The sequence below is a fragment of the Rattus rattus genome, chromosome 14, assembly GCF_011064425.1.
Source record: "Rattus rattus isolate New Zealand chromosome 14, Rrattus_CSIRO_v1, whole genome shotgun sequence".
Lineage (NCBI taxonomy): Eukaryota > Metazoa > Chordata > Mammalia > Rodentia > Muridae > Rattus > Rattus rattus.
The window spans coordinates 41674919-41699081 of NC_046167.1; the positions used below are offsets into that span (position 1 = coordinate 41674919).

Genomic DNA, 24163 nt, shown 5'->3' on the forward strand with positions numbered 1-24163 from the left:
CTACCCATCTAGGAGCTTTAGGATCCTCTCCCGCTCCTTCAGGGTCTTCCAGGCCTAGTCCTTTTCCTTCTTTGTGGGGGTGCGCTTCTTCTGCCACGCAGCCATGATCTTGCGGAAGGCATCCATGACCTCATTGTCTGCCATGCGGACTCGCTGCCTCAGCTCCTGCCGGCTCACCTCCTTCTTTGCCAACCTCAGCAGGTCGTGCTTCTTGGTGCGGTTGTGTGCACTGAGCGCCTTCAGCTCAGCCTGCCGTCTGCTCAGCTCAGCGAGGACCTCATCCTCTGAGTCCTCAGCAGGCCGGTCCTCGGACTCCAGTAGGCCCTGGGCAATCAGTTCCTCCTTGATGCGGCTCTCCAAGGACTTTGTATGTGGCACACTGAAAGGTTTGTTCTGATTGCGGGGTGAGGGGGGTGTCGCTCCATCAGCCCCTGATTCTTTCCCAGACATGTCAGGAATTGGAGAGTCCTCCATAGAGGAAATAATATTTTTCTCCACGAGGGCCTGCAGCAGGTGCTGTGTCAGGGCACCAAAGGGACAGCTGTCTTCTGGCTGTTCATGCTGGTCCTCAGACTTCTTCAGCAGGGCATCCACATCTTTTGTGTCCAGTTCTGTCAGCGGTTCTATGAGGCCTTTCTTCTTGTTAGCCACAGCTGCTGCTCGAGTCCCATCTTTCTGCTCCTCCAGCAGATCCTCCTGGGACCAGCGTTGGGAGTAATGTTTCCCTAGTGGGGGAATCTTTAATGTTCAGCTTCATCTTTAGGGGGCTTCAGGAGCTCCTCTAGTGTTCGTACCTCCTCACTAGTGATGTTGGCACAATAGGGCTCCACAGAGGCCCAGAACCTGTTGGGAGCATCGTTCTTGGGGATCCGAGGCACATCGATTGGGTCATCAGTAAATTCATATTTCTGGATCTTGGGTTGAACATTTTTGGATTTGGGTAGTCCTGGGCCAGGGTTTGGCCCATGTCCTGTCTTTCCTTCCGGTTTCTGCTTCTTGTGCTTCCCATGTTTTGGGGGGGTACCAAGCTCATGGTCTCAACCAAGCTTCAGAAATCACCTGTCACCTTTCTTATCCTGCCAGTCAGGAAGGATCTGGGTTTCAGCTTCCAGTACACGCAGTCCCCTGCTTGCAGAGGACAGCAGGGTCTCAAGCTCCAGCTGCAGGGTGTCCAGCTACTCGATGCCAATGCCATCATCCTCGGAGTGGGCCAGCACTGCCGTGTACCTGGGACAGACCTTCAGGTGGTCCACAGACTTGAAGTCATGAAACTGCAATGGGCAGTCCTTCAATTCACTTATGGCCCAGGAGATGGGACCCTCCCTGGAATGTTCTGAGGATTAAGAAGTGAAGCTCATCAAGTGCCTAGCTCAGTGCCTGGCACAGAAGTGGGCGATTGTGTGAATTTAAATGCAGGACAAAAACATTTATTTTGCCCCTCTCGTACACGAGGCACTTGTGTCCTGCTTTCCAGCGCCTGCAGTGAAGATGTCCCACCCATCCCCAGCAGCAAGCCCTCCAATTCCAAGAACCCGCGAGTCTTCTTTGACGTGGACATCGGCGGGGAGCGAGTTGGACGAATTGTTTTAGAATTGTTTGCAGATATTGTTCCTAAAACTGCAGAAAATTTTCGTGCATTGTGTACAGGAGAAAAGGGCACTGGACCGACAACTGGGAAACCTCTGCATTTTAAAGGATGCCCTTTCCACCGAATTATTAAGAAATTTATGATTCAGGGTGGAGACTTCTCAAATCAGAATGGGACAGGTGGAGAAAGTATTTATGGTGAAAAATTTGAAGATGAGAATTTTCATTATAAGCATGATCGGGAGGGTTTGCTGAGCATGGCAAATGCAGGCCCCAATACAAATGGTTCTCAGTTCTTTATCACAACAGTTCCAACTCCTCATTTGGATGGGAAACATGTGGTATTTGGTCAAGTAATAAAAGGACTAGGTGTGGCAAGGATGCTTGAAAATGTAGAAGTGAATGGTGAAAAACCTGCCAAACTCTGTGTTATTGCAGAATGTGGAGAATTGAAGGAAGGGGATGACTGGGGAATATTCCCCAAAGATGGCTCTGGGGACTGTCATCCAGATTTCCCTGAGGATGCAGACATAGACTTAAAGGATGTAGATAAAATTTTATTAATATCTGAAGACTTAAAAAACATTGGAAATACTTTTTTCAAGTCTCAAAACTGGGAGATGGCTATTAAAAAATATGCAAAGGTTTTAAGGTACGTGGATAGTTCAAAGGCTGTTATTGAGAAAGCAGATGTATCCAGACTGCAACCCATAGCCTTAAGTTGTGTGCTGAATATTGGTGCTTGTAAATTGAAGATGTCAAATTGGCAGGGGGCAATTGACAGTTGCTTGGAGGCTCTTGAAATGGACCCTTCAAACACTAAAGCACTATACCGAAAAGCGCAAGGATGGCAAGGATTGAAAGAATATGATCAAGCATTGGCTGATCTTAAGAAGGCGCAGGAGATAGCCCCAGGAGATAAAGCTATCCAGGCAGAATTGCTTAAAGTCAAACAAATGATAAAGGCACAGAAAGATAAAGAGAAGGCAGTGTATGCAAAAATGTTTGCTTAATAAGGATTAAAGTTTCCTTAACTATTATACATTGATTATATAAAGGACAATGTATATTACTGTCTACATAATCCCTGATGTGTTTCCCTTGATCTTTGTCATTGTTTACATAGCAGTGCTGACATCGGTTCCTTAATAAAGTTACGAATTACAGTGAAAAAAAAAAAACATTTATTTTATTAAAAGATTTATTTTTATCTTAATTTATTTTAATTGTGTGTATGTGTATGTATGTGTATGCATGTGCACATGTGAGTTCAGGTGCTTGTGGAGCCCAAAGTCATCAGATCCCCTTGAATCTCCATTTAAACTCCTTTAGTGTGTGTGTGTGTGTGTGTGTGTGTGTGTGTGTGTAACTAAGAAAACTAATCCAAAGCTTTGTGTGGTGGTGCACACTTTTAATCCCAGAATTCCAGAGGCAAAGGCAGGCTGATATCTGTGAGCCCTAGGCCAGTCTGCTACAAAGGGGGATCAAGGACAGCCAGGGCTGTTTTACAGAGAAACAGAGAAACCCTATCTCATAAAACAAAAACAAAACAAACAAACAAAAAGACTCTATACGCCATAGGAATTCATGTGAGGCCAAGGAAGTCAGATTTACCCAGAACACTGTGAGCTATAGATTTTAGGCAGAGAGACCTGATCCTTTTTGAAACCACTTATTCTCTAGCGTCTTTAATGTTAGATATCCTTCCCCATACTCCTTCCTCTACCTTGCCTCCTCCAGCCCCTTCATTTAGCCCTTTCTGTTCTTTATTTCTAGATTCAGTATGGCAGGAGCAATGAGCCCGAGGGCAAGGGGCTTATCCTGAAACTGTGAAGGTAACAGTGGTTGCACATGTGCAGTTTCAAATGCCACTTTAAATGCTCTGTGTTTTACTTTGAGTAAGATAGGGAGTCAGGAGTGTGTCCTGAACCATGGAGGGAAAGGCTGGTCTCATATTTAATGGAAACTCCTGTCTGCTAAGTGGAAATGACCTTGTGGCAGAAAGAGGCAAACCTTTAAGAGGATTTTTAGACAAGTCAGTGAAACGGTAATCAGACCTGAGAGCACTGAAGTATGAAAAGTCAATAAATCTTTGATACAGTTTTAAAGAAGACCTAACAAAATTAATTGAAGAATTCTTGTCACAAATAATTACAATGTGCATGATTAGTGGAATTTAGTGTTTAGCAAAGGAAGAGAGAAGAATCCCAACCTGACTGGAGCTGATTTCTAGTTAGAGGGACAGCAAACTATATATTCATGAAAATAGGTATAATACTTCTCATACTGAAGGGATGGCTCAGTAGTTTAGAATGTTTGTTGCTCTTGGAGAAGAGCCAAATTTGCTTCACCTACATGGTGGCTCACCATCATCTGTAGCTCTAGTTCTAGGGCTTCTCACATCTTCCTTTGACCTTGGGTACTAGGCACAAACATAGTGCATATATGTACACATAGGCAAAGCACTCAGACACATAATTTTAAAAATCTAAATTCTCTCACAGTGACTTGAAAGGAAAAAATATCAAGCTAAAAGAGAAATAAAGATAATTATCTTTGACAATTATTTTTTCCTTCTGTGTCTCATGCTGCCCTCCAACTTGCTATGTGTAGCTGAAGATGACTGAACTTCTGTTCCTCACCTCCACCTCCTGAGTGATGTGATTATAGGTGTCCTGGGCTTGCAGCAGCACATCTGGCTAATTTGGTGCTGGAGATTAAACCTAGGGAGCCATACACCCTAGGCAAACATTCTACCAACCAAACCACATCCCAGGTCATTGTGCCCTTGAGAAAAAAAAAGATAACCACCTTAGATCTTTCTAAACACTAAAGATTAAGGAGGAAAACCCCATGGATTTATGAAGAAATAGCAACTCATGGAGAGGACAATCAGGGATAAGAATTCTGAGCCAGCATAGGCCCACCATGTTCATACACTGTATAGAATTTTAAGGAAAGAGTGGTAGGATTGTAGGTCAGAGAGAGTGGTGAATTTGATATGTATGGGAAACCTGAAAACAGTTAAGGTAAAAATTTGGGACCAAAGAACAAAAGGGATATTGATTCTTAGGATAACCAAGGATGTGCTAAGAGGCAGAGAGGATGGTCTAAGATTGAGTAAGGGGAAACTGGGGGTGCAAGAGGAGGCACTGAAGTTAAAGGGAAGAACCTGGAAGAAGGTAAAGCATAAATGGGGAATGGGAAATCAGCAGGGAAAAGACTGACTGTTGCAAGGAGGAAGGAAGCACCAGTAGAGAAGGAGATAGAGGGGCAGCGTGAGGGAGCCAGGGGCAGCCGGTATTGCTGGATCATCCAGAGATGCTGGCGTCTGGTTTTGCTTTAGCAGTTACTACTGACGCTTAACCTGCCAGGAGAGGCGTCCCATGAAACAGGAGCATCTCATGAAAGACAAAGCCCAGTCCAGGGACATGTTATATAGGTTTTCAGAGATGGAAAAGAGCAGAGTGCCTGGAACCCTTCCTAAGACAGAATAGTGGGAGAATGGCAGTCAAGGCTTCATGGTTGGGCTTCTTGCTTCTGGTTTCCCTCTGGGGACTGTCAGCTCCAGGTAAGATGGGGTTGAGGGTCAAGTAGAGAGACCTACAGACCCCAGCCTAACACCCATGACTTCCTGTTTCACAGCTTTGCTTCTCAGGCGCCTGAGAGAACACATTCAGAACTTTCAGGAGAGCTCTAACATACACCCAGGCTTTGTCCTAGGCCACGGTCCTGGGGCTATCCCCAAACAAGGGTGGTTAGAACAGCCACTGGATCCCTTCAATGCAACTGACAGACGAATCTTCCTACAGGTGAGGCTAGTAGAGGAGGTCAATATCCCCTGTACTCTCTTGTCAGTCAACTTACCCCAGCCCCAAACCCAGTTCCTTGCTTTCTACCCTGCCTTGCACACCTGTAATCCCAGAAACTGAGGAGGGAAGACAGGAGAATTGGGGGCCAAGGTCATCCTGGGCTTCGTAGTGAGTTTGAGGCCAGTGTGAGTGACAAAAAACTGTCTCCTGGGCAGGGGGGGGGGAGTGGCAGGTTTTTAACATGTAGCAGAACTCCAAATCAGCAGTGGCAACAGGTGTTCAAAAATCTCAAGAAGGAATAAACAAATTTACCCCTCTTCATTGCCCTTCCAAGGTCACTACACTACGCCTAAATCAAGTCAGTCACTACTCTATAATTACTGCTTCACAAAATAGCAGAGGCCTACCATGCACCAGCCAGTTCCCTCTGACCCTGAGGATTTAAGAATAAAAACATAAACAAAAACATGTACCATGTTTTAAGGAAAAATTACTTTATAGATCACATTGCAGAAGCACAGCAAGCTGAGCAGTGCACCCCAGGGCCCCAAATATCTACCTTCATAGCCATGTGCTCTAGACAAGTCCAGCTAAGACACCACTGAGTAGATGAGGAAAGTCTTGGAGAAAAGGCTGGAGTGAGGGGAAGGGAGTCAGGATGTTCACTGCCATCTCTTTTCCTTCATCTCCACACCTAGCGGTACTGGGTGAATGATCAACACAGAACTGGCCAAGATGCACCAGTATTTCTGCACATAGGAGGTGAGGGCAGCCTTGGACCTGGCTCAGTAATGACAGGTAAGAAGCAAGGTTTGGTGAACTGATGTTGACCAGGAAGGGAACAGCAGATAAAAATATGTGAGACCTAAGAAGCTCCACAGCTCATACTCAACTCACATCCACTTCTCTATCATGTGCTCTTCACAGGGCATCCTGCTGCACTGGCCCCTGCCTGGGGGGCCCTGGTGATAAGCCTGGAACACAGATTCTATGGTCTGAGTATGCCTGCTGGGGGCCTGGATGTGACCCTGCTCCACTACTTGTCCAGCCGCCATGCGTGAGTGGGGATATGGAAAGTGTTTGGACAAGAATGCTCTGTTAGTCTCCACAGTCTCTGCCACTGCCCACTATCCTCTGAGCCTCTGGGTTCCCCTTTTCTTCTCTTAATCTTTCTCCTGTCATCTCTAACTCCATTTCTCCCTATCTTTCTCTCCCCTGCCATTCTTGTCTTTCTGTCCAATGAATGCTAAAGCTATCACCATGAACTACTGTTCCAAGCCACCAGAATTTCTTAGCAACATTATCGCCACTTCCTCTGGGACTGCCCTTGATTTCCATGTAGAAAACAGGAATCCTGTTTCAGCATAAATTGGATCGGGACTCTCCAAGCTCATTCCTTACATCTACCGCTGCTCAGAAGAAAGTCTTTATAGGAGCCACAGGGTTCCCAGTTAACTCGCACTTAGTGTGGCTCAGCTACTCCAATTCTTGCTACCTTGACTGATACCTTCTCAAGCTTTGGCATTCTTCCCTCTTCAAGGTGTGGCCTTCTCCCAGGTACTTGGATGCCTCTCTCCTTATGTGCAGCTCACTTATGTTGCTCATCCCCGCCATCTTTCCCCAACTTCTCACATGCTTTAATGTTCTCAAAGAGCCTTATCTCTTCCTTTACACCTAGGCACTTCTCTCCCTCTATTGGTCTCCCTGACTCTTCCTGTTTTGTTTCCATCTCTGTGTTTCTCCATCTCAGTTTTCTCAGTAAGCTAAATTGGCTTCGAAAGACAGCTACCTGGCACTGACAGAGAACCACCTCAGAAAAGCTGAGGGAGAGGAAGGATGTTTTATCTTTCTCCTTTCTCTTCAAGTTTCTCCTAGTCCCCAGTTCCTTAGCCCATCATGCCTAGAACCCGTCTTCTTTTGGGGCGCACTCCTTGACTGCCTCTGGCTTCTCCCAATTTTTTGTCTAAGTTTTTAATCTAACCCGCTAGGAAACTTTTCCATTCTCACCTAAAATGGGTGGGCCTTCTCCCTTGGCCTAGTCAGAGAGAGTTACAGGAAAGAACCTTGGGCCCAGCTTAAGTTTTAGTGTCGTCTACACAGTGGCCCCCAGGAGTGCAGGGTTCAACTTTGGCTCCTTTGCAGGTTGGCTGACGTGGCCTCTGCTCATCGGGCGCTCTCCGGCCTCCTCAATGTGTCTTCCTCCAGCCCTTGGATCTGCTTCGGAGGCTCCTACGCTGGCTCGCTGGCGACCTGGACCCGGTTGAAGGTCCTCAGAACTCCTCGAGTGGGCGGGGATGGGGAAGTCGGCCTGCAGGGTCCCTACCAGGGGTAGCCCGAGCGTACTCCCACGCTCCTCCCTGTCCACGCGTGTCACTCAGGCCAGAGAGGGACACCGGGCGTAGGCACCCCTTCTTGTATTTGGCTGACGCCCCTCCTTTCGTAGTTCCCCCACCTAGTCTTTGCCGCCGTCGCCTCCTCCGCACCATTGAACGCAGTAGTGGACTTCTCCGCCTATAACCAGGTAAGAGCTCAGTGGCAGCAGGGGCCGGGGGGGGAGAAGAGGGAGAAGGGGTGGTGACGACCAAACTTGCACTTCCCCGACGTCCTTCCCGCGTGCCGCAGGTGGTGGCCAGAAGCCTGACACAAGTCACTATAGGCGGATCATTGGAGGTAGGCGGGTTCTATAGTGTGGAGGAAGGCGAGGGAGCTCAAAGAGCCAGGGAAAACCCGGCCAGAATGGGACCAGCCATAGGACAGCCAGGTTGAGGAAGAACTTAACCCAGGGACGCAGGCTGGTTTTGCAAACTGCTGGAACTGAAAACTGGTCGAAGCAACTAGAGGGGAGGCGTCCTGTTAGTAGGGGATTGGGGGGGGGGGGAGCGGTATACAAAACAGAGGTGAGGACTGGGCTAGGGGGAAGCCAGTAGAGGGCCGGGCCTCTAGTGAACTCTAGGAAAGTGCGAGAAAATTTAGAAAGGACGGGGAGCGAGGTTGGCACCTCCCAAGAAAATGTTCCAAAGAAGGAAAATACGCCCCTTTCCCGCGAACCTTGCTTCTCGGTTTCCAAAGTGCCTGGCGGCGGCCTCCGCAGCCTTTGCGGAGGTAGAGCGGCTGCTGCGCGCAGGTCTGGCGTCTCAGGCTGTGCTGAGGGAGGAACTGGGCGCCTGCGGGTCCCTGGACCTTATTGAAGACCAAGCGGAGCTGCTGGGAGCGTTGCAGGCACTGGTGGGAGGCACGGTGCAGTACGACGGGCAGGCGGGAGCGCCGCTAGGCGTGCGCCAGCTCTGCGGACTCCTGCTCCGGACCTGGGGAAACCGCAACCACTCCACGCCTTACCTGGGGCTTCGCCGGGCTGTACAGGTAAGCCACCTGGATGCACGTGTAAGCCAGAGGCTAACGGACCAAGGCTGCGCGTCCACGTTCACTGAACTTAGACAACAGAAATCCTCCTCTTCTCCTTAGATTCCTTATCTGTATGATATGGCTTGCCTGTCTCACCCGGCTGATAGTAAAATTACCTTCTTTTTTTTTTTCTTTTTTTTTTTTCTTTTTTTTTCTTTTTTCTTTTTTTTCGGGGCTGGGGACCGAACCCAGGGCCTTGCGCTCTACTACTGAGCTAAATCCCCAACCCCGTAAAATTACCTTCTTAAGTAATCAGGTGCTAAACACACAGTATACAAATGTAGAGACCATAACTACTGTATCTTCTATCTTGTTTTGTGGTCTTGGCAGCAGCAATGTCTGGCAACAGCAAGTACCTAACAGTATTTACGACTGAAGGGTGAGGGAGCTCTGAGATCAGAGTTTAAGAAGTACCCCCACGTCCCGTTCTACAGTTACAACTCCACCATCACTTTTCCTGCTCTAATTCTGGACCAGGTTCTTTAAGAATACGTCACAAAATTTATTTCATTAATTTCTCAGGCTAGAGGCACTATTATTACCCCACTTACAAAAGAGTGAACAGGTAGAACAGTTACCTCACAGATGATAAAACCTTGGACATAGGTTACAAGGACCTCCTCTGGTGGATGTCGACTGCCTTCTGACACCAAGAAAAACCTCAGGAACTTATCCTTCTCCTCATGCTTGACCTACACTATAGGCGTGTGACCCTAGCTTGCTACGAGAGGAGGGGCAATACAGCTATATATGGATGCAACTATGTATACATGTGTGTACTCTCCTCTAGAGAGTCTTGCGCAGCATGGGACAGAAGTGTTTAAGCTCTTCCAGAGCAGAGACAGTGGCACAGCTGAGAAACACCGAACCGCAAGTGTCTGGCGTGGGGGACCGGCAGTGGTTGTATCAGACATGCACTGAGTTTGGCTTCTGTAAGTGACCCAAACCAAAGCATCTTACAGATAGTCTGAACTCATGTAACCCCAAAAGTATCTGACCAGAGAGAGTAAACAGCCACTGGTATGCCACTCATACTCAGACCTCAACAGAAAATGGACCCTCCTTTGTGCTTCCTGTATTCTGTACCAGAATGTCTCCAGCCTTTCTCAGTCACTGGGCTAGTAACCTTATCCTGGTACCTCTTTCCCATTGTCTGGATGTCCTGTCAAGTACCAAATCTTACCCACTCTGCACCCTGGACAAGTTTTCAGTCTTCCCGTTCTTTACTTCTTACTCTGTGGTCCTCACAGAGGGGCCACAAACTACTGCCAGATCCCAGGTCTGGTCTTAAAGCTTGCACTTCACCTGTGCAGTCTGACTTCTACACCAGAGCCAGAGAAATCTTCCTAAATATGGAATTACATTTCAGTGACCCAGTGTTGAAGTTGCCAGACAAAAAAATATAGGATGACTACTAGTTAAAACCTGAACTACAGAGAAGAAACAAAAATAATGCAGATAAAAACTCATACCTCGGGGTTGGGGATTTAGCTCAGTGGTAGAGCACTTGCCTAGCAAGCGCAAGGCCCCGGGTTCGGTCCCCAGCTCCGAAAAAAAAAAATTGTTAAAACTCATACATCACATATACAAGAGTAGTGGGGGTTTTGTGTATCTGAATATAGATATCCTGTATCATTTGTCAAATCTGCTCATCCCACCCCAGAGTTAAGCCTCTATTCTCTTTCTGGGGATTGCTTAAATTCACAGCAATCCTCCTGCTTCAGCCTCCGAGTGCTGACATGACAGGCATGTGCTATCACACCCAGCTCAGAGTTGAAAGCTACATTCTCTCTATACTTTTGACAAGTGAGGGTAGTGGCATGAAGTAAAATGTCCAAATTCCATTTCCTATCTGTGTGCTCTTGGACAAACTTGGGCAAGTGCTTAGCTGTTATTGGACAGTTTCCAATCAATAAACTAAGAACAGTAACAGTACTTTTCTTACTGCTGTTATTACACAGCTTTGCATAGTTTGGGCTGCCCAATACACCAGCCCCCTATGGCTTAGGAATTTGGCACATCCTGTTCAATGTACTAGGATGATCCATTCCCCTATTTTATAAAGTTTGCTCAACTTCCTGTCTCACCTCAAGATACCCTTCCCCAATATCTTCCATCATCTCTGTAGACAAAAAAACAAACAAACAAAAAACAAACGAAAAACCAAACCATGTCCCACTTCTGTTATTCTGTGTTCTTTAGTGCAATCTAATTTGCTAGCATTCCATCTCTCATTCTAAATGCTGTAACAGCACAACATGGAGCTATTTTGGTTGCCTCTTTCTGCCCAGTATTGCCCAATATATGTCTGAGTGGTCAGCAAATATGAAGAAAGGAATTCATGTGAGGCCAAGGAAGTACAATTTACCCAGAACACTGTGAGATATGGATTTTAAGCAAGACAGACATGATCCGTCTTGAGAAGCAGTCATTTCAGATCCTCCCTTCCCTCTAATCCTTTGCACGTTCACTTTTCTCTTTTCCCTGTGGTTACTTCTTTTTGTTTGGCTCACCCATTCTAACTCAAGTCCTTATTCTTGCAGAATGCCCTCCCTGAGCACATTGTGTTCTCTCTAGGAGCCCCACCTCCTGCCCTTTTCTATCACAGCCCTGTTATTTGGGAATGTAATGATCTGGGATGTGTGGGTCTGTTTGGCAAAACTGTGAACTCACTACTATGAGGTCACTACTGTGGGTGTTCTCTAAATTATTATTGGAGATGAGCAGGAGGCTGACTGCATGTATTCTTCACATTTTAAGGTACTTTCTTTCCACAGATGTCACCTGTGAGGGCCTTCAGTGTCCTTTTTCCCAGCTCCCAGCACTGCCCTTCCAGTTAGATCTGTGTGAACAAGTGTTTGGCCTCTCACCTTCATCTGTTGCCCAGGCTGTGGCCCAGACAAACTCCTATTATGGTGGCCAAAGTCCTGGAGCCACCCAAGTAATGTTTGTTAACGGTGAGTGTGCCACCGGAGCCTGACTCCGCAATATTGTAGTCCCAGCCCAATACCATTTTCCCCTTTCTTTCCAGGGGACACAGATCCCTGGCATGTACTGAGTGTAACACAGGACTTAGGACCCTCTGAGCCAGCCCTTCTAATTCCTAGTGCCTCCCACTGCTTTGATATGGCACCTATGAGGCCTTCAGACTCTCCTAGCCTCCGCCTAGGGCGTCAGGTAAGAGAAAAGACTCTGAGTGTGTAATATTCTCATTTACATACTCATTTGTATAACTTGTCTTTTACTGGTGCTGAGTTCTGACCGCCAGAATGCTTCCCATCTCTTCTTCACAGAAAATCTTCCAGCAATTACAGGTCTGGCTCAAAGATATAAGAAGAGCCAGGACTGATGAGATCTGACCCAGCCCTTTGCCAGTGCTGTCACCCGAACTGCATCCTGGCATTTTTCTTCACTGTAGAAGAGAAAGCAGCTGGTTGGAAGGAGGAAGTTCGTAGACTTGGGACTCAGTTCCTGTTCTGCCTGCCTGTTCTCAATTCATCCTCATTGCCAACTAGAGGTTCTCTGTCACAGATCAATATAAATGTGGACAAATGGTTACTATCCTTTGTAGGTAGTGATATGTACATATATGAGAAATGTCAGGGAAATGTGGCTCTCCATGCTGGAACCTTCCTCCCCCAGATAAGAATCTAGCTTAAATAGTTGATTCTCAACTGGGCACCTACTGCATACAACTCTCCACATCCTGTCTTTGTCTCTCCTGAGTCTTAGTCTGTGGCAGTTCATCTTCATCGTCAGCCTACCTGAATTGAGAATCACATTGGAAGCATAACTCTGAACTGTCTTTGGGCACATTTCTAGTAAAGTTACCTGAAATGGTGTTAACACCTATTCCTCAACTCCCAATTGACTAACAAGGGAAACTGAGCACCAGCATTCATTTCTCTCTGCCTCATGACCGTGGGCAGGATGTGAGCAGCTGCCTCAGGCCCCTGCAAGCACACCTTTGCTGCTATGATGGATGTACCATATCCCATACCAGGAGCCAAAGCAAGCCCGCCCTTCCTTCCTTCCTTCCTTCCTTCCTTCCTTCCTTCCTTCCTTCCTTCCTTCCTTCCTTCAGTGATTCTTGTCACTTATTTGGTCGCAGTTCTAGGAAAGAGAACCAAGTCTGTCTCTGCTTTCTGTGTGTTTCAGTCTGGAGGAAATGGCTACACAAACCTTCCTTTTCTCTTTTGATCTTCCTTTAGTACTTTCTTTACTTCCTCCCTCCCCCTACAAGCAAATGTCACCACTCTCCAGTACTTTAGCTTCTTGCCTGAAAAATCTTGAGTTCCGGCTAGTCACCCTGGTTTTCTAAGTCTCAGTTTGGGGGTTAGTCCCAAAGCTAGCCTCTTAGGCTGTAGCACAGCTCACCTCTATGAGCAGCTGCTACTAAAAGTAGGACGGAGTCCAGAAGAGTGGCAGCCTCTAAGGAGCAGGTTGTGAATGAGGGAAGGCTAGACAGAAAAGGTGTAACCTGTTGTGGTAAGTATTTAAAAAAAAAAGAATTCACCATCCCACTCTATTACCGGCTCCGGTGCGCCACGTGGCATCTGTGGGGTATTTTCATCTTAACCAACAGTGTCTCAACCAACTCACTAAGTTTCCAATTTCTATCCCAAACTGTAGCCGGCTACTCTCTGGGCCCTGTAGCAATCGCTGCCGTGGCTAGCCCCACCTTGTCGCTGGTTACTCTCTGACCCAGCAGCAGCCACCTTCTTGCAACTCTCTGCTATGAACTCTGTTTATAGTCTCAGTATCCACCCCCTGTGGTTATAGTCACAACTCCCAGTAACCCAGCAAAATCAAAATTCAATAAGCTTGTAATTTATGAATCAGATTTATATCAGTAAATCCTCACCCTACAAAGCATCCATACAATAAATGCTAAACCAATTAATATTAATATAAACTGCCCACCTAGATAGACAAATTGCCCTATAAAAATCCATCCCTTATGAAATATTCATAACTACATGTGGCCCTTTAAGGCCACACAGATCTGGGTTGTTCTTCTCCTCCTCCTCCATTGGTTCTTCTTTCTCCTCTCTTCTCTCTCCAAAACTCTTTGCCCACCTTACTTTTTCAATGCCCAATCACAGGCCTTCCTTATATTGTGCCTGCCTTCACCTGCATATAGACAACAATTCACAATAACTTCTCTCTGTGAGGAAGCTCAAACCCAGAGAACAAGTTTTACCATTTAAGACTAACCTTAGTTCTGCTTACAGGAACCACTCTGGATTTTTTTATTAGTCTCTGACTACAGTTCCTCACCAGGTCGAACTGTAGACATTTAGTATGGTATGTACTTATCATCTGTTAAGAGAATCAGGCTGGGGCTGGAGAGATGACTCAGAGGTTAAGAGCACTGTTTGCTCTTCCAGAGGTCCTGAGTTCAATTCCCAGCAACCACATAGTGGTTCATAACCATATCTGGTGCCCTCTTCTGGCCTGCAGGAATACATGCAGGCAGAAAGCTGTATGATGTATACATAATAAATAAATGTTTGAGAGAGAGAGAGAGAGAGAGAGAGAGAGAGAGAGAGAGAGAGAGAGAGAGAGAGAGAATATTAGGCTGTTCCCCCACCCTGCCCCCAAAATCATGCTCTTCCTGCAGAATCTGAATGCTCCTACTGTGCTGCATGTGCCTTCTGCAAAGTTCCTTTCAGTTTGACCCCTGCATGTGTGAGCTTATGCTCCTGACCAGTTCTACTCCTGCCTTCAGGGTATTCAGGCATTGCTGCATACCTGAGGAGTTGGTGGAGGGTTTTGGGATGAGTGTACATCATTGACTGGGGCTAAGGTGCTGGGAATGCTTCATTTACATGAAGAGGAATTCCAGGTGCTTGCTAAACATTTCCTTAAAAGAAGAGGGAAAGTTAAACCTGTACTTTGGCCACCAGACTGGTGACTAACTAAATAGCAGTGGAGGTAGGAGTTGTAAGGCTACATGCCCCTGGCCAGATCAGGGAGGGAGGAATTCTTACTCCTGCCAGTCTCAAGATGAGACTTCCAGAGTTTGGACATGTCTGGATCTCACTCTTGCAAGTTTAAAAAAAGCTTTAAAAAATGAAAAATCTCAGCCATAGCCTCCCTCTTTCCCCAACCTGCTCCTAGAGTCACTCTCCCAGACTTGTAAACCCAAAAATTAAATGAAATCACATCAACTGAACAAAGACTACTGTGGAGAAGAAGGGAGATCAATGAAAGGAGGGGTCAAAGGGCAATGAAGAAGGAGGCTGGATAGAGCAACATGTATTTCATTTTATCAGAACAGAAACATTTTGGTATTATTTTACTTTTGTCTTTTTGTTTTACTCTCAGATATGCAATTGAAATAAATACATTAAATGCACACTAAAGGGGTTTTTGTTGAAGGCTGGCCTCTGGGTTAGATGAAGGATTGTAAATGCTCTATTTACATTAAATATATAAGACTGGCAGAGATAACAAAAAGGACCAGGAAGAACAGCATGGCATTAGCCTTTTCAGTCAGATACAAAAGCACTGAGAATGTCTACTAATCACAAAAATCAAGCTCTGTCTCCTGTCAAGGAAAAGAAAAAATATGTGCTGGAAATCCATAGTGCTAGTTTGTCCACAGTATCTAATCTCAGCCAGCCTTCAGCTCCTCAGGGAAATCCACAGGACAAAGGTACAAATAGAAATGTCTTTTCTTTACCCTGTAGATCTGCACAACTTGAGAAAGGAAGTTGATTCCAGTACTGACTCAGAAAGAAGATTTAAGATTAGTTAGCTTTTCTAATCTCCTTCTCCCAGTTTTTCATTTAGCAGGAAATGTTGTGCTTCGGGATGCTCTGCCCTACATAGCTGTCTGTTCTCAGCTCTTGTTACTAGAGACATTATAACATTGCCTGGAAGTTAAAAAAGGAACTTCAAGGACTCTAAAACACAGTTGGGTTGAGTGGGCCAAGGAAGATATGAACAACAAATCTGGAATAAATGGTTCTTGTGTGTGCATTGCACAGAACTATTAGCCTGAAGAAAGATCTCACCCTGAACTTGAAATGTTAGAACCAACTAAGCTAGCAGATCAATGGGTGGTCTTCCATTTCTCCATGTGGTGCACAGATACTCATGGAAATAAAACAAATACCCACACATTTTTTTTTAAAGTTACATTTAGCAACACAATGACAGAGAAGTTAGAGGCTTATACACCTAAGAAGAACAAGAATGCTCTCAGTATACATTTGGATAGTCTTTTTTTAAAGATTTAAATATCATATATGAGCATGTTGTTGCTGCCTTCAGACTCTCCCAAAGAGGACACCAGATCCCATTGTAGATGGTTGTGAGCTGCCATGTGGTTGCTGGGAACCTCTAGAAGAACAGTCAGTGTTCCTAACCTCTGAGCCATCTCTCCCCAACTGGATAGTTTTACAAAAGCTTAGGATGGTCACATTTTAAGTGTTTTTAGCATGCAGAATTACACAACGTTTTCCAATTTGGCTGCTTGAGTCTTAAGGAGATTTCAACACCCTTTCTTTCTCCTGTTCAGGAATTGGGGCATGAGTCAAAGGTGTGTGTGATCGAAAGGTTTGTGTTTTTTGAGGGGTAATTGGTTAGCATTCATGCCCTAATTCACAAACTCCAATAAGCTGTACTGGGAGGAAGAACCTGATTGTTAAGTCATTTAACTTTAAGTTTCTCCACACCACCCCTGCTTGATCTTTGCTTAGTCCAGTCCTAAGGATCTGGAAAGTGAATTACAAGGAAAGATTGAGTTTCCTATTTAAAGGGCACAATCTGTGCTCGACTCTTCTCAGTCTTTGACTCACCAGAACAGGAGCTTCCAGGAGGCACTGCCCACAGTTCAGGTTTTCAGAGGTTGCCACTGGGAGCTGGGCTGGGGAGTGGAAGTCCAACCTGGTTTGGCCTACAGAGCACAGGCTACCGCACCTCCATCCCCGGACTACCACAATAGGACTACTGAAGCAGTTCTAATCTCCATCTCACTTCCCTAAGTCTTCACCTAACAGGTCTTTGCCTAATAGGAAAAATGTTGAAGACACTCACAGATCCTCATTGGTTCCTTTTCCCTTTTCATTTTCTTCAAAGTGCTTTTTATTTTAAACTAAAACTATCTACAGGTATAAAAATCTTCTCCCCTACACAGGGATGGACCTATGGCTCCGGCCACATATGTAGCAGAGGATGGCCTTGTTGGGTGGGCGTCAGTGGAAGGAGAGGCCCTTGGTCCTGTCAAGGCTTGATACCCTAGTGTAGGGGAAGGTCAGGGCAGGGAGGTGGGAGGGAGTGGGTGGGTGGGGAGCAGGGGTTTAGAAGCAGGGGAAGGGGACGGGCTAGTGGGTTTCTGGAGGGGAAACCAGGAAAGGGGATAATATTTGAAATGAAAATAAAAACATATCCAATAAAAGAAAAAAATTAAAAATCCTCTCCCCATCAGAGAGAGGCCACCTGAAATTCAAGATGTCTTAAATTGCCTTCGATGCCTCTGAAGTCTCATTCCAATGAAACAAGTACCATATTTGTCACGGGGTTGGGGAGAGGAGTGCTACGTGGAGGATCCGTTTCACAGTAACTGAAAGACCTGGGAATTCTCATCAATATCCATTAAAACAAGAATCAATTTGAATAAAGATGTCCTCATGGCTGGGGCAGTCAGGAACTAACCTAGAACCTTCTGATCCAGTCAGAAACGGTTCCATTGCACCACTGGCCTTCATCTAAGTTCTCTCTATTGTGGTATTTTAAGATAGGGCTTCAGAATTATTGCTCCTTTTAAAGCTACCAGGCAACCTTCCCCTCCCTACTCCCAGACCCTACCCTGCCTGGCAGACTCCCCAAGACTTCCATTTTTTTTCAGTCCCAAGCACTGCTAGTAATAGAAGGCACCGGTTACTGGAATTCCTAGGGTCAGAGCCTGGGTCCTTGAAGCCCTAACAAATCAACCTACATCAATTAAACAAAAGTGAAACATTTTTAAAAGGAGACTTATTCACCTTGACCACATTTATAATAGTAACTGAGGCTCAGTGAACTGTCCCTCCTCTCCCAGCCTCACATCCATATTGAAGGTCCTGACATAAGGGTCAGCCACTTGTCTATTTTAATTTCATTCATTTATTTACTATTGTTTGAGAATGGGTATTCAAGGACAACTTTCATCAGTCAGTTTCTCTTCTCCCTTATGGGACCCCACAAGCACCTTTTACCCCTGAGCCAGAAACCCATCTTTAAATAAAACAATAAAGTATGCATAATTAAGCAGTCTGCTCCTACCCATCAGCAATACTGATAAGGTCTCAGAACTGTGTGAAATCTCAGGAAAGATAAACTCTCTTTCTGGTTGGCACAAAGCCCCCAACATGTTTTTTTTCTTCTCCCAGCTAGAGATTCCAAAGCACTGTCTCAGTGTGGTCTGATAGCCAAGGAGAGAGGTGCCGTGTCTGAGTGTCTCTTTAGTATTGTGTCATTCCGTTGGACATTGCCACTGACAGTTCCTGTTTCCAAAGTCAGCCCACCCCATAATTTTCTGGATCCTACAAGATGGAGTCTCAGAATGTTCCATGGTCAGATAACCCTGAACAGGAAAAGATGGAAGAAATGTTTAATGCCTCCTGGAAAGCAGCCCTAAATTTCTGGACAGCTTTTGGCAAAGAAAGTTTCTCCCAGATGTGTTCTCTAGTGTGACTCACAGACTTCCTGTTGCTGATTTTAGTGCAAACAAACAAACAAAAACAAAAACCCTCTAGTTCTTTTTTTTTTTTTTGAAAAAAGATGTACTTACTTATTCCATGTATGTGAGTACACTGTCACTGTCTTTTGACAGACCAGAAGAGGGTATCTGATCCCATTACAGGTGGTTGTGAGTCACCATGTGATTGCTGGGAATTGAACTCAGGTCCATTAGGAAGAGTGGTCAGTGCTCTTAACCACTGAGCCATCTCTCCAGCCCAAAACCCTACAGTTTTAAGAAGGAAAATAGTGCTGGAGAACTCAGGACAGACAGAAAGTTTCTCTTTGTGAACAAAGAAAGAACAAGCTGGATAAATGTCTCTATGGTAAAGCAGATGTCAGATTCCCTTGACTCTCAACATCCCCTCGATTTGAAAGCAGATGGAGACACTGGCATCCTTTTCATAAATGTGTCATTTCTGGAAGTTTTTAATTTTTAATAAGCCTTTGCTTCATTTCAAGGGAATCTTTCGGGGGCAGTGAGAACATGATGAACCTAGACTTTTTAAGCCAACTCTGAAATTTCTCTTTTTGAAACAAGGAGGCCAGGTGCCTAGTACGAAAGTTCTCAGGGACTCTCTAACAGAGGGCAGGGGGTTGCTGAGAGCCACGTCGGAGGTGAAATGGTTTAAAATTCTCATGGTTTCCCCCTTTGTTAAGATTAGTGTTAATGTCTCCTTTTCGTTTGTTTAGTTTGATACTCGAGGTGTATCCTTAAACTGACCTTGAACTCCAGTTTCACCTCCTCAGTGATGGGATTATATAGATACTTAACTTGCTGAGCCATCGCCCAGCCTCGGTGTTCCTAGTTTCACACAGAACCAGACAGCCCGGTGCCCTCCCTCTGTCAGTTATTGGCACATGCAAATGGTCCTCCAACTGTAGGTTCTGTATGTTACTGAATAGGGTTTAGAATTCACAATATTGCTCTCAGAAAGAAATCTGGAAGTGTTTGCACTTTACCCGAGATACCCAGTGAGGTGCTGTCCTAGAATTTTTTCTTGTGTAGCTCTTAACCTCGGTCTTGGTTCGCAGGCAGATTCTCGCTAAGGAGAACCGAGCCCAAACCATTTGGGGAGCGTCTATGAACTCCGGACGAACAACAACAACAAAAACAATTGCTCACCACTCTTTATTAAAATCGCGTTTAAATTATTGCGCACAGGCCATTTAATACTGACAGAGCATACAAGCGGAGGCAGGATTTACCCTGCCACACATCTATGTAGCGTGTGGTGGAGTCCTAAGTAAGCTGTGAGAAGGGATTTCTGAGGCAGGAGCTGTCTCTGGCAGGTGGTCGTATGTCGTCACCTCAGGTTCCCTTGCGCTGGGCGCCGCTCGGCCGGCTGTTAAGCCTGTCACTTATAGAGCTGCATAGATCCTTCTTAAGTCTGGCAATCTCCGTACGTTTATTTCAGTGTTTGTAAACACCAATGTCTCCTTCCAGCACTGTGAACTTGGCAAAAATATTTTCCCCCATAATGTGTTTTTTAAATCGTCAGATATGTCCACAAAACTGAGCTGGACATTAAGCTTCCTTCTTATGCTCCCCGTCTGTAATAGAGATACTCGTGCCCATTTCACCCGGTGGCTGAGTCTTGGGTGAGGCAACCACGGAGGACATCACAAAACACCGTACACCAGAGGACCTGTCTTGTTCAACAACTTCACACCTGTTTTCCCGGCGCTCTGGTTCCTCAACCACTTGGTAGGAAGCCTTGGGTATACGTGGATGTTGGGGAGGGCTCATGGTCCTGGAAGTCAATATTTTCTGTTAAAATAAGGAGATTTTGAATTCAGGAGATGAGAAAGAAGCCCCGTGCAGGCTGAAGTAGGAGGGTTATCGCGAGTTTGAAGCCATAGGCTATAAAGACTAGTCATAAAAAGATGGTGTTGGTGGTGGTGTTGGTGGTGAGAGTGATGATGGTCTAAATAAATGCAAATTATCTTTTCTGTTCAAATAGAATCTCTGGAGAGACTTGGAAGGCAGAGTAGACGCTGTGTGGTTCCATGGTGTAATGGTTAGCACTCTGGACTCTGAATCCAGCGATCCGAGTTCAAATCTCGGTGGGACCTGTAATGCTTTTAACAATTTCAATTAGTTTTCTCCTTTAAATTGATACTCCGAAATTAATTCCTAACGATTTCACCTTAATAGAGTTAAATACCTTTATTCAACAACTAAGTGACTTTATTCTTATTTGTAGTATGTCTCTTAGAGGGAAAAAAGGACGTCAAGGAGGAATTGGGGGCGAGATGAGGGAGGAAGAGGAAGCGACTTTTGAAGACCGAGAGAAAACAGTCCGCGGCTGTTGTGGAAACTGGAAATAGATTTTATCTTGTTAGTGAGTCGGGAGAGCAATAACTATTTTGTCGTTCCTATGGGTTTTGTTTTTATTCTTTGATGCAAAGTCCCACTCTATCCTCGAATGACCTCAAACTCAAGCAATCCTCCTGCTTCTGTTTACTGAAGACTGGGACTTCAGTTTGCTTGGTTTGGGTTTTGTGTGTGTGTGTGTGTGTGTGTGTGTGTGTGTGTGTGTGTGTGTGTGTGTGTGTGTGTGTGTTGTGTTTGATTTACTTTTTTACATTTTTCAATGAGACGGGGTCTCATGTGACCGAAGATGGCCTGAAACTTTTAATCTTCTTGTCTCCACCTCTTAGGTGCAGGGATTACAGATGAAGCAGGAGGACACGGTTGGCCACAGTCGCCAGTGGGTAGAGAAAGATCCAAGCTTGATCAATTTATATAAGCACATGTCATGTGAACAGAGACAAGAAATGACATCACAAGAAAGACGTCACTGTGATGTCATTGAGAGGGCAGCGGGGGAAGGGGGAAGGGCGGGTCGAAGATGAACGCTCAAGAATTTAGCTCGGGCTAGGAAGGCTGGAACTGAGCTCTCGAGCAGTGACCGGGAGACTGCCCTAGAGGTCCCCAAAATCACCCTCGCCTTTCATGCAACATCTTTTTTTAAAGTTCTGGTTTTTGTTTTTTATTTTGTCAGTTTCATTCTTGTATACAGGGTTCCGTGGGTGCCCACTACTCTCTTTTGTCTCCTTCTACACCTACTGACCTTTACAGATAGTACGCAGCAGGTCTCATTCTGGGAACCATACACAGATGCTGTGTGTTCGTAATTGCAAGGTCACTTGACATTCAGTCTCACAGCCAAAAAGACCAAAAAAAAAAAAAAAAAAAAAAAATCTTCGGGAAATAGCGTGTGGACAGTCTCCAGCGTCAGAGGCTGTTTTATAAGATTTCGCCAAGAAAGAAGGAGGCTGATTTTCTTTTAATAAATAACATTCCGCATCCAACCACAGGGAGCGCGCTTATATCGCAGCTCTCGATATGAATTTCATATAAAATTCATTGTCTTGACTTCTCGTTTTATTTACCTGTAAGAAGTTTTAATTTTTGCTTAAAATGTTGGTTACTCCTATTTTGTTTTATGTAACCGAAAATCTGCCCGCTGTCACTTACTACATTTAGGGAATCTTAATAATACATTCACTTCTTGTAAGAGCTGGTTGTACACATTAACCATATATGACCTCTCCGTTTGTTGTTGGTTTCCATTGAGTTTTCAATACATTTTCATACATAGACAAGTGAATTGATGAGGAAAAAAATTACCCTCAATCCTTCTAGTAAAGTATGGATTTTTAGTGCAAGTTCTCTTTTCATATAAAATTACTTATCTAAATTTTTAAGTTTCGTCTTTTAGTATCTGCTCTCCTTAAAATACAAAGGCAATTCAAGCTGAAGCAGGCCGAAAACATAAGTTTATAATTACTAGAAATATCTTTTGAAAAAATCAGAACAGTTTATAGTAATGTATTCTAATGCAATAGACCATGCCAGTGTCTTTGGGCATAAAAATAAATGAGTTTGGCTTAAAATTCTTAGGCAGATTTAGACTACCTTGTGCAAGAGGAAAGGGGTAAGAGTTCGAGGAAAATAGATATTTATCCTCAGTTTTAAAAAAAATCTATGAGGCCAAAACAAAACAAAAAGCAAACAAACCTAAGATGCCAGTAGTTAGTGAGTCGAGAACTAAGGCAGGTAAGTAGGGCGGTAGGGGAAGGTTAGCACATTTACTGTGAGTCCAGGAAAGAGAAAGTGGAGTTCAAGGACAGCAGAGTTTCCTTGTAGAGTGGAAAGCAAGTGTAGTACGGAGAAACGAAGAGAATTGAGGATAGAAAGGAACGGGTACTACGATGGGATCATCCATATGCGCAAGTGTCCTTTTGGAGGAAGAAAATTATTACATATGAGAATTCCTTAAATAGTCTTTTAGGTTGAAAACTGGTAGCGCCATACAGATCACAAATTCAAAGTTTAAGACAGCCATCAAAATAAGACTTAATGATGAAGGAAAAAAAATAGTGAGAACAGGGAGGACGAGGTGGCCGAGTGGTTAAGGCGATGGACTGCTAATCCATTGTGCTCTGCACGCGTGGGTTCGAATCCCACCCTCGTCGTTGGTACCTGTTTGTGTAAGGGTATGTTTTTCCAAATTTTAAACTAACCAAAGAAGTAACCAGCGATTCCTATGCTCCGTGTTTTTCAAATCCTTCTCCTTGTGTACTTGACCCATCACACAGACCTCAAGAATTACCAGCTGTAGGACTTCCCCTCTTTCTGCAGTCACAGCACACCATTTCTCATGTGCTATGAAGACTTTGTTTTGGCCCTCACTACCAGTACCTCTATCTGAACATAGTGAGAGATTGCATTGCGCCTTTCTCTTCTTTCAGCCTCGACGTCACAGGAAAAAGCTCGGGAATTACCTGCCCTTGTTTTGCTTAGCAATACTAGATGGTATTGGATACTACCTGTAAAAACGACACAAGACAGAAAGAACATCACTGCTTCTTTAAGCTACTTAACAGGAACTTCAAGATTTCTTATTTTCAAAGTCCCATGGAAAGTTTCTTTTTAATTGTATGCTTAGAAGAAATTTCAAATTTATGGAAGATGTCGTAAGAGAACCACACGTACTTTTACCAGAATTTACCTATTCGTTCTTTCCCACAGGCTTTCTGGCTTGTTCTCCCTTCTTGTTCTGTCACTTTTTGAAACATCCCTGGTGCCAAAAAACAAACAAACAAACAACAAAATAGTTAAGCGGTAAGTTAATACATCATTGTCCTTGTTCTTACAGATATATTTTCTAAAAGTAAAGATTTTTCATTTATAACCACAGTATAATTCTCCATTTAATATACTTTCATATATATGGTGGCACTGTTTGCTTTAATCATTCATTTGCATTCAAGTTTATCAGTTGATGTAGTTGTGGCATTTATAGCATTTCTCTCTTCAGTTCAGGGTGCAGGAGGCAGGAGGCAGGAGGCAGGAGGCAGGATGCAGGGTGCAGGATGCAGGAGGCAGGATGCAGGGTGCAGGAGGCAGGAGGCAGGAGGCAGGATGCAGGATGCAGGATGCAGGGTGCAGGAGGCAGGGGTGCAGGAGGCAGGAGGCAGGAGACAGGAGGCAGGAGGCAGGATGCAGGGTGCAGGAGGCAGGAGACAGGAGGCAGGGTGCAGGAGGCAGGAGACAGGGTGCAGGGTGCAGGGTGCAGGAGGAGGGTACAGGAGGCAGGAGGCAGGAGGCAGGTTGCAGGAGG

At 45.0% G+C, this 24163-nt stretch overlaps 2 protein-coding genes, 2 non-coding genes and 1 pseudogene across 4 annotated transcripts; 4 read left to right on the plus strand and 1 right to left on the minus strand.

Moving 5' to 3' along the window:
• On the minus strand, positions 1–1558 carry LOC116883205 (annotated as a pseudogene).
• Positions 1441–2768, plus strand: LOC116883777 (peptidyl-prolyl cis-trans isomerase D-like). Its single transcript, XM_032885021.1, has one exon. The coding sequence runs from the start codon at positions 1728–1730 to the stop codon at positions 2598–2600; it is 873 nt and encodes a 290-aa protein (XP_032740912.1). The 5' UTR covers positions 1441–1727; the 3' UTR covers positions 2601–2768.
• Positions 2769–5071: 2303 nt separating this feature from the next.
• On the plus strand, positions 5072–12653 carry Prss16 (serine protease 16). Its single transcript, XM_032884603.1, has 12 exons — positions 5072–5158; positions 5233–5399; positions 6098–6197; positions 6327–6456; positions 7542–7665; positions 7843–7920; positions 8022–8069; positions 8469–8759; positions 9592–9733; positions 11579–11758; positions 11833–11978; positions 12095–12653. The coding sequence occupies exons 1-12, from the start codon at positions 5092–5094 to the stop codon at positions 12158–12160; spliced, it is 1539 nt and encodes a 512-aa protein (XP_032740494.1). The 5' UTR covers positions 5072–5091; the 3' UTR covers positions 12161–12653.
• Positions 12654–20534: 7881 nt separating this feature from the next.
• Trnaq-cug lies at positions 20535–20606 on the plus strand. The gene has a single exon. It is a non-coding gene; the product is annotated as a tRNA-Gln (tRNA).
• A 2327-nt stretch (positions 20607–22933) lies between these two features.
• Positions 22934–23015, plus strand: Trnas-gcu. The gene has a single exon. It is a non-coding gene; the product is annotated as a tRNA-Ser (tRNA).
• The last annotated feature ends 1148 nt before the right edge of the window (positions 23016–24163 follow it).